Source organism: Lampetra planeri, chromosome 48 (genome assembly GCF_965212315.1).
Source record: "Lampetra planeri chromosome 48, kcLamPlan1.2.h2, whole genome shotgun sequence".
Classification (NCBI taxonomy): domain Eukaryota; kingdom Metazoa; phylum Chordata; class Hyperoartia; order Petromyzontiformes; family Petromyzontidae; genus Lampetra; species Lampetra planeri.
The window spans coordinates 243,901-252,612 of record NC_136154.1 but is presented as its reverse complement, the minus strand read 5'-3'; the positions used below and the strand labels follow the sequence as shown (position 1 = coordinate 252,612).

Below are 8,712 nucleotides of genomic sequence, written 5' to 3'. Positions count from 1 at the left end.
TTTTGAGTAATTTTCTTCAGTTTGTTGTCCATCTGAAAATCCATATATTTATTCATTTCAAAGTTCGATTAAAACGTCCAGTTAAAAGTTCGGTGACAAGGGACTGTTGACATGGCGCGCAGTCCTCACCATAGCGCGAGAGGAGGAATCGCGAGCGCGCGAGGCAAAACTTAAATAGAAAATATTTCGTTGGAATTAAATATGAGTAGTCTGTTGAAGCATCTTGTCTTGCAAAAAATTCGAGTGCGTTTTAAATAGTGTTCATCAGTAACACTTTTGAAAACCGACAATCGTCATAGCATGCCCTGACCGAACAATGTCTCCCAAATGTTGGTTGTTCACTTGTTTTGAATTATAATTTATATCGTGAGCATTGTCGTATATTGCATAAGTAACGTACATTAAAGAAGTGATCTTCGTGATAATGTATCAACTAGATGCATGTAAGTATGAACGTTACGGGAGTAATCGAGCCCAAAGGCAGGCGTGATAAACACAGTGAGTATGGTGGCAACTCCCTCACCAGAGCTGAGTTCTGGATGATCTCAGCGACGTCCGCATTCAGTACGCCGCTTCTATAATAACCTCGGGCCTGGAGAACACTCGTTTCGAATTCGTGAGAGCGCTGATTTCGATTTCAAAGAGGCGAGGCGATAAAAGCGACGTCTTGAGATGGCGGAAACTGCTCCTGCTCAACCACCAGCTGCGGCTACTTCAGCGCCTAAAAGCCCCAAGAAGAAGCGCGCCGCTCCAAAGGCCAAGAAGGTCGGCCCCAGCGTGTCCGAGCTCATCCTCAAGGCTCTGGCCAGCAGCAAGGAGAGGAACGGCGTGTCTCTTCCTGCGCTCAAAAAGTCGCTTGCTGCCGGAGGATACGACGTGGAGAAGAACAATGCCCGCGTGAAGTTGGCCATCAAGAAGCTCGTGGCCAAAGACGCCGTGGCGCAAGTGAAGGGCAGCGGCGCGTCTGGCTCTTTCAAACTCAACAAGGAAAAGGCTGCCGCAAAGGCGAAGCCCAAGTCGTCAACGGCAAAGCCCGCAGCTAAAAAGCCCGCGGCAGCCAAGAAGGTGAAGAAGCCCGCGGCAGCCAAGAAGACCGCGCCCAAGAAGTCTCCCAAGAAAGCAAAGAAGCCCGCGGCTGCCAAGGCGGCCAAGAGCCCCAAAAAGGTGAAGTTGGCTGTTAAGCCCAAGAAGGCGGCGAAGAGCCCAGCCAAGCCCAAGGCTGCGAAGCCCAAGGTCGCTAAGCCCAAGACCGTCAAGGCCAAGGCCGCCAAACCCAAGGTGGCCAAGCCCAAGAAGGCCGCGGCCAAGCCCAAGAAGACTGCGCCAAAGAAGTGAATCCGATCGGACGACGCTCGATTCACTCCACCTCAACGGCTCTTTTCAGAGCCACCCACTTAGTTAAAAAAGTGAACCAGATGCTGCTGCGCTTCCATTAGTTCATCGGTAACACATGACAGTGTATTACGTTGCTGTTGAATGCGTGCCATATTCTGTAAGTCAAACCCATTTACGGCGTGGCGATGGTTGCTCGCCTTGCCTCGGCCCTGATCAAGGAGCTCGACGCTTGGTGCAGTTCAATCGTGAGGATTTGTGTAGATTGGATAAGTTACGTACATTCGCCAAATTAACTATAACATTTTACCCACTCGATGTGTTTTAAGCATTGATGTGATGGGAGTAATCGAGCCCGAAAGCAGGGATCACAAACACAGGCGAGGCGGGTGGCAGCTCCCTCACTCGAACGGAGTGCAGAGTAATCTCAGCGACGTCCGAATTATGTGTTGCACCTCTTCATTCCGTCATCATGTTACTGGTGCCAAATATGGAATTTAGTCTAAAAAGGTATTGATTCCAGACAGCTTTACTCAATTTGCCTTCATTCGCTCGTTCTCGCCTTTTCACTTTGTTTTGTAAACATTGCGGTGCACCATCTAAACTTCTCTATTAAAATTAATTTCTATACGTAAATATCGCATTGTTTGCAATGTCTTTCTTACTTTGGGAGAACTAGTTGGTGACGTTCACTCAACTATTGTGTTGGAAGCCGTTTAGCTTCACACGATTATAAAGTTAGTTCATCTTGTTCACTTGAAAACAAGACCTTACACCGATTATTCACTCCACGTGCAATCTTGCAACAGATCGCGTTCCTCTCGCGTTCGCTGCGGGTGTGCCAATATCATTACAGAGTGCTTCGAAGAAGGGTCATTGCCCAAAACGTCGCATATTATACATGTCAAGGAAGTGTTATTGACGACAGTGGAGGGTTTTCTTCGTCACAGAGGTTAAAGGTCTAAGGTTTAAGGCGGAGCCATCGCGGAGGGCAGGGGTGGTCGGTGACGTCACCACGCTTCGGGTATAAAGGCGGCTGCTGCTGCAAGCTGAGCGCGCAGTCTCTCGCGAGCTTTGTCAGAAGTAGTCGGAATGTCTGGACGCGGTAAAGGCGGTAAGGGGCTCGGCAAGGGAGGCGCAAAACGCCATCGCAAGGTGCTGCGCGACAACATCCAGGGCATCACCAAGCCCGCCATCCGCCGCCTCGCTCGCCGCGGCGGTGTGAAGCGCATCTCGGGCCTCATCTACGAGGAGACCCGCGGCGTCCTGAAGGTCTTCCTTGAGAACGTCATCCGCGACGCCGTCACCTACACGGAGCACGCCAAGCGCAAGACCGTCACCGCCATGGACGTGGTCTACGCCCTCAAGCGCCAGGGCCGCACTCTCTACGGCTTCGGAGGCTGAGCGCCCATCTCTCGCACACTAAGCCAACCCAAAGGCTCTTTTCAGAGCCACCCACCTCTTCGAAACTGCTTGCGCCAGTGTTGCCAAACACTTTCTAAATGGAGCACATGTCCTGGGTTGTTGCGCGCCAATTCCTCGTGAGCGTGGTGGACGTTTGCTTGTTGAGTTGGCGAATCTTCATCTGCTTCCACATGAATGAAAGAAATCATGATATTCACGACACGTCACATTTAACAAGGCGTAATTCTTGAACGCGTTAATACAGTACCCATTTCTGGTATTTTTGCGTTAATTATTTCCAGCTGCAGCCGATTCCGATATTACGTGGAGCATTTGGCGCCACAATCTTACAGCACACTCGTCCTAATTGACGTAGCGTGCCGGAATGCTAATCTCCACCTGTACAGCACAACAGCGAAGTTATTTTTCTCCACCGAGCGCTTGTATTTTTCCAAATTGCGTTCTTAAAACGCCCGTGCGCCGTATTAGACGAGTGGTGAAACAATCCCTCGTAAGAAACAAAAAAACCCACGCTCAAAACACAATATACTGTATTGGGTTTTCCAGTCATCCTTATTAAAACAAAGGCAATGGCCATGGCTGCAATTCACTAATATACATGTTTGGACATTACATTGTGTTATATTCACAAGTCCTTTTTGCAGTAAAAACGATATTAAAGTGAGCATCGCGTCCGCGTTTCTCATTGGAGGCTGATGGAGAGGGATGGTACTAAAAGAGCCACTCAGCAGCGCCGCGCACTACGATCCTCTGATTTGCATCTCGCCTCCTATAAAAGGAGCTCATCGCCCGACCGACATCCACATTCGCTTCCCGTCTGTTCTGACCTGAAGCTGCCTACAACGCGTCGACATGCCCGATCCTCCCGCATCAAAGAGCGCTGGGCCGGCCAAGGTTCCTGCTCCCAAGAAGGGCTCCAAGAAGGCTGTGACCAAGGCAACGCGCAAGGATGGCAAGAAGCGACGCCACCGCAGGAAGGAGAGCTACGCCATTTACATCTACAAGGTGATGAAGCAGGTGCACCCCGATACCGGCATCTCGTCCAAGGCAATGAGCATCATGAACTCGTTCGTCAACGACATCTTCGAGCGCATCGCTTCCGAGGCGTCCCGCCTGGCGCACTACAACAAGCGCTCCACCATCACTTCTCGGGAGATCCAGACCGCAGTGCGACTGCTGCTCCCCGGCGAGCTGGCCAAGCACGCCGTGTCGGAGGGCACCAAGGCCGTCACCAAGTACACAAGCTCCAAGTGAAGCCTCGACTCCACCATTAATTACAAAGGCTCTTTTCAGAGCCACCCACCTCTCCGAACCTGCTTGTACCAGTCCTAGCAGGAGTACAAAACGAAACTTCCAACAAAGCCCCGGTTCACGCGGGGACATTGTTCGCTCATTGAGTGAAGTGGAGAGATCGAACGCATTTTAACATGTTTCCACGTGAATAAAAGCGATAACAATATTCATGGCACATCATATTCACCAGCAGGCATTTCTTGGACTTGATTGTCCATTGATTTCATCTGCAGCCCATTCAGATATTACATTAAATATTTGGCGCCAAAACCTTGCAATGCAATATTTAATTCGTGGTTGTATTTTCGGGCAGGAACTAACATTTTGCACGTGTACATATATGTAAAAGTAAGCGCCTAGCATGGATGACTCGTGCAGTATAATTGATCATCATCTCAATGCCAAGAGAATATATATCTATTCCTGTGATCACCTCTTTCCGACATTTTTACGTATTACTGTTTCCAATGAAGTGCAGTTTCTTCACACTTTATTTAGATCATGCAGAGCACTGTAAAGTTGTTTTCGGAAAGGTGTTTGCTTGAGAAAAGAACATCCGTTAAAGACATCGACGGCGCTCAAACGGTACTACTGCATCGTGATGCGGCATTCTGAAATGATCCAAACTGTGAACATTTTGTTGATTAAGAAGAGTTGACGACTCGAGATCATTGCACGCTGCCAACCAATCAGCACGCTCCCCTTCTTCGCACGTCACGACTCCGCTGACCAGTGAGCGCGCGCTCTGGGCTACATAAGCCGCCTTCTCCCCGCCTGTGAGAATCTTTGCCCTCACCAAGCCATGGCTCGCACCAAGCAGACGGCTCGCAAGTCCACGGGTGGCAAGGCCCCCCGCAAGCAACTCGCCACCAAGGCGGCCCGAAAGAGCGCTCCGGCCACGGGCGGCGTCAAGAAGCCTCACCGCTACAGGCCCGGCACCGTCGCTCTGCGCGAGATCCGCCGCTACCAGAAGTCCACCGAGCTGCTCATCCGCAAACTGCCCTTCCAGCGCCTCGTCAGGGAGATCGCGCAGGACTTCAAGACCGACCTGCGCTTCCAGAGCTCCGCTATCATGGCTCTGCAGGAGGCCAGCGAAGCGTACCTTGTCGCGCTCTTCGAGGACACCAACCTGTGCGCCATCCACGCCAAGCGCGTCACCATCATGCCCAAGGACATTCAGCTCGCCCGCCGCATTCGTGGCGAGCGCGCTTGAACGCCCAGCTCGGCCCTCAAAGCACAACACAAAGGCTCTTTTCAGAGCCACCACTTACTCATGAAAACGCTTCCATGTGTGTTCTTCAAAGTTCGGGTGCCGGAAACCTTCGTTTGCTGGTCACGGCTCTCACGAGTCGTCAGGCGTAAGCGACAATGAAGTTCATTTTCTATACCCCGCCGCTCATATTTTTCAACATCACACGTTGGTGTCGTATATAAGCGTTGTGAAACCATGCTTACATAATGTTCAACAAAAGGGTTATTTTGGTGAAATATATTAACTATTAAACCCAAAGATATTGGTTTATGTTGTTTCAAGCCCGAGCTGATAAGAAGTTCACATTTTGCAAACTAAGAGACTGAATTATTCACGCACATATATTTTTAGGCATTGCCCGAACAGGCGGTTAAAGGAAAATATATATACACCGTATAGGCACGTGGGCGATCAATCACGAGCTCAAGGCTATCACAATGATTTCTTATAACCAATGCGGTCCCTCAAAATGATTATTATAATCAATAATACATTGATATTTGCGGAATCCGCTTATAAGTTTGACTTGCCAGCACGTGCCCATTAATGAACTCTATCATGCTTAAAACTTGAACCTATTAAGTACGTGTATCGCATTGTTTCATTCATAAGATGCGTGTCCGCATTAAAATATATATGGATACAAATAATTAAAGTCAACATCGAATCCTCGCGTCCCGGCTTTTCATTGGTGGCTCAAGGAGAGGGCGGGACTCGACCGAGAGGAGCCAATCAGCAGCGGCGCGCTCTACGATCCTCGTCTCCGCTATAAAAGCCGCTCCGGTGGTGCGTGTTAACGTCACAAATCGTTCGTACTTTGTCTCCAGTGCTTTTTGCATCCTAGGTCGCTTAACAATGTCTGGACGCGGCAAGACCGGTGGCAAGTCTCGCGCCAAGGCAAAGTCCCGCTCTTCCCGCGCCGGCCTGCAGTTCCCCGTGGGTCGCGTTCACAGGCTGCTCCGCAAGGGCAATTACGCCCAGCGGGTCGGCGCTGGAGCACCCGTTTACCTGGCCGCCGTGCTCGAGTACCTTTCTGCCGAGATCCTCGAGCTGGCTGGCAATGCCGCCCGCGACAACAAGAAGACGAGGATCATCCCCCGACACCTGCAGCTCGCCGTGCGAAACGACGAGGAGCTCAACAAGCTCATGGGCGGCGTGACTATCGCCCAGGGCGGTGTGCTGCCCAACATCCAGGCCGTGCTGCTGCCCAAGAAGACCTCTCAGGCAAAGAAGTGAACGCGCCGCCGCCTCTACCACCACAACAACGGCTCTTTTCAGAGCCACCCACTTACTTGCAAAGAGCTCGGACAGTCGTACACAGGAGTTTTGTTATACTGGTAGGAACGAAGTGGACCAGACCACCAATAGATTAATGTGTCCGTCCGTCAACATCGCCCCCTACTGCAAACATTTGGCATGACCCTACGAAAACCTTGACTCAGTGACGCTATCCTGGCTAAACAAGTGTAACATTCCCTTATAATTCCCTCAGCTTTTAATTAAAACATTTAAATTAATGAGGCTTTCCTGGCTAAACACGTGTAACATTCCCTAATAATTCCCTGAGATAGCTTTTAATTAAAACTTTGAAATTAAATAAAACAACTAACAGCGCCCTAATAATTCCCTGAGATAGCTTTTAATTAAAACTTTGAAATTAAAAAAAAACTCACAGCGCCCTAAAGCCTACAGCTAGGCCTAAAGCCTAGAACTAGGCCTGAAACTCTCCATTCGTGTCGTACCCCCGCGTGTGTGAAAGGGAGTTATGTTTAACAATGTTACATTCCCTCATGTTTTTAAATAGAAACATTTAAATTTAAAGCTTTTACATGAATCATTAAATCATTTAAATTAAAAATTAACTCACAGCGCCCTAAAGCATACAGCTAGGCCTAAAGCCTAGAACTAGGCCTCAATCTCTCCCTTCGTATCGTCCGATTAGGTGTAGCAACATCGCCCCCTACTGCAAACACTTGGCAGGACCCTACAAAAACCTTTTGACTCAGTGGGGCTTTCCTGGCTTAACAAGTGTAATAATACATTATGTTTATATTATTTGGTTATTCGTTCCTACCAGCCCACCCCGCAGGGTCCTGTTTAATAAGGACACCGTCGTCGAGTTGCCCTCGTCCCAAATTGCTCGCAATTAAACGAATGCTCTGCTCATTCCAGATACCCTTTATGTCTAATTTAGGAACGGTATTTGAGCAGCATTCCAACATTGCATCAATCATGGAACATGGTTTAGAATAAATTGGGATGCCTATTGGAAGAAAGAATCGTGTTTTTTAAAGAATAAAACTCGCTCTTTTTGAGCGGTCAGAAAAGGGATCAAATGAGCACATCAGCTCAGGGTTGTGGCCGGTGTTAGCTGATAGTAAGCAAAAAAGTACTGGTAAACGCTGGGGATGTCAACACTCGGTAAAGTATAATATTACTTGTCAAATAAGATGGTACAAATATGTGTAGTTAAATATTTTTTACATGGTTAATAACATCTTTCCAATGATTACTCATTCGTGTTACTTAGTGCAGTAAATACGTGTTACTTATTGCAGTAAAAACAACCCATCGGATGAACCATCCTGCGCTCCTAGAATATCAACTCTGTCGGTGCATTAAACGTAAGATTATATATTTTCTTTAAACATTCGACTGCAGAGTCACTTGAGTTGAATTTGAGTGGTGATGATTGTGCACCGTGCCTCGATCTTGTTCAAGGCGCGCGACCCTTCTGCAGTGCGTGAGCTACTCACCTCTTGCCACGTAAAATGTTAAACTTTCTATTTAATGTCGGTTAATTTTGAGTAATTTTCTTCAGTTTGTTGTCCATCTGAAAATCCATATATTTATTCATTTCAAAGTTCGATTAAAACGTCCAGTTAAAAGTTCGGTGACAAGGGACTGTTGACATGGCGCGCAGTCCTCACCATAGCGCGAGAGGAGGAATCGCGAGCGCGCGAGGCAAAACTTAAATAGAAAATATTTCGTTGGAATTAAATATGAGTAGTCTGTTGAAGCATCTTGTCTTGCAAAAAATTCGAGTGCGTTTTAAATAGTGTTCATCAGTAACACTTTTGAAAACCGACAATCGTCATAGCATGCCCTGACCGAACAATGTCTCCCAAATGTTGGTTGTTCACTTGTTTTGAATTATAATTTATATCGTGAGCATTGTCGTATATTGCATAAGTAACGTACATTAAAGAAGTGATCTTCGTGATAATGTATCAACTAGATGCATGTAAGTATGAACGTTACGGGAGTAATCGAGCCCAAAGGCAGGCGTGATAAACACAGTGAGTATGGTGGCAACTCCCTCACCAGAGCTGAGTTCTGGATGATCTCAGCGACGTCCGCATTCAGTACGCCGCTTCTATAATAACCTCGGGCCTGGAGAACACTCGTTT

The 8,712-nt window shown here is 48.1% G+C and overlaps 5 protein-coding genes across 5 annotated transcripts; all 5 read left to right on the top strand.

Moving 5' to 3' along the window:
* The first annotated feature begins 609 nt into the window (after positions 1–609).
* LOC144733763 (histone H1.2-like) lies at positions 610–1,968 on the top strand. Its single transcript, XM_078615783.1, has one exon. The coding sequence runs from the start codon at positions 673–675 to the stop codon at positions 1,333–1,335; it is 663 nt and encodes a 220-aa protein (XP_078471909.1). The 5' UTR covers positions 610–672; the 3' UTR covers positions 1,336–1,968.
* A 431-nt stretch (positions 1,969–2,399) lies between these two features.
* LOC144733770 (histone H4) lies at positions 2,400–2,790 on the top strand. Its single transcript, XM_078615789.1, has one exon. It carries the CDS (start codon positions 2,425–2,427, stop codon positions 2,734–2,736), a length of 312 nt encoding a protein of 103 aa, XP_078471915.1. The 5' UTR covers positions 2,400–2,424; the 3' UTR covers positions 2,737–2,790.
* A 782-nt stretch (positions 2,791–3,572) lies between these two features.
* On the top strand, positions 3,573–4,479 carry LOC144733767 (histone H2B type 3-B). Its single transcript, XM_078615786.1, has one exon. The coding sequence runs from the start codon at positions 3,610–3,612 to the stop codon at positions 4,009–4,011; it is 402 nt and encodes a 133-aa protein (XP_078471912.1). The 5' UTR covers positions 3,573–3,609; the 3' UTR covers positions 4,012–4,479.
* A 373-nt stretch (positions 4,480–4,852) lies between these two features.
* LOC144733766 (histone H3-like) lies at positions 4,853–5,285 on the top strand. The gene has a single exon (XM_078615785.1). It carries the CDS (start codon positions 4,853–4,855, stop codon positions 5,261–5,263), a length of 411 nt encoding a protein of 136 aa, XP_078471911.1. The 3' UTR covers positions 5,264–5,285.
* An 827-nt stretch (positions 5,286–6,112) lies between these two features.
* On the top strand, positions 6,113–6,556 carry LOC144733771 (histone H2A-like). The gene has a single exon (XM_078615790.1). The coding sequence runs from the start codon at positions 6,158–6,160 to the stop codon at positions 6,536–6,538; it is 381 nt and encodes a 126-aa protein (XP_078471916.1). The 5' UTR covers positions 6,113–6,157; the 3' UTR covers positions 6,539–6,556.
* Positions 6,557–8,712: the final 2,156 nt, after the last annotated feature.

Bases quoted from the DNA above. Each gene is read 5' to 3' on its own strand.
- LOC144733771 (XM_078615790.1), top strand. From the start codon at position 6,158: ATGTCTGGACGCGGCAAGACCGGTGGCAAGTCTCGCGCCAAGGCAAAG.
- LOC144733766 (XM_078615785.1), top strand. From the start codon at position 4,853: ATGGCTCGCACCAAGCAGACGGCTCGCAAGTCCACGGGTGGCAAGGCC.
- LOC144733763 (XM_078615783.1), top strand. From the start codon at position 673: ATGGCGGAAACTGCTCCTGCTCAACCACCAGCTGCGGCTACTTCAGCG.
- LOC144733767 (XM_078615786.1), top strand. From the start codon at position 3,610: ATGCCCGATCCTCCCGCATCAAAGAGCGCTGGGCCGGCCAAGGTTCCT.
- LOC144733770 (XM_078615789.1), top strand. From the start codon at position 2,425: ATGTCTGGACGCGGTAAAGGCGGTAAGGGGCTCGGCAAGGGAGGCGCA.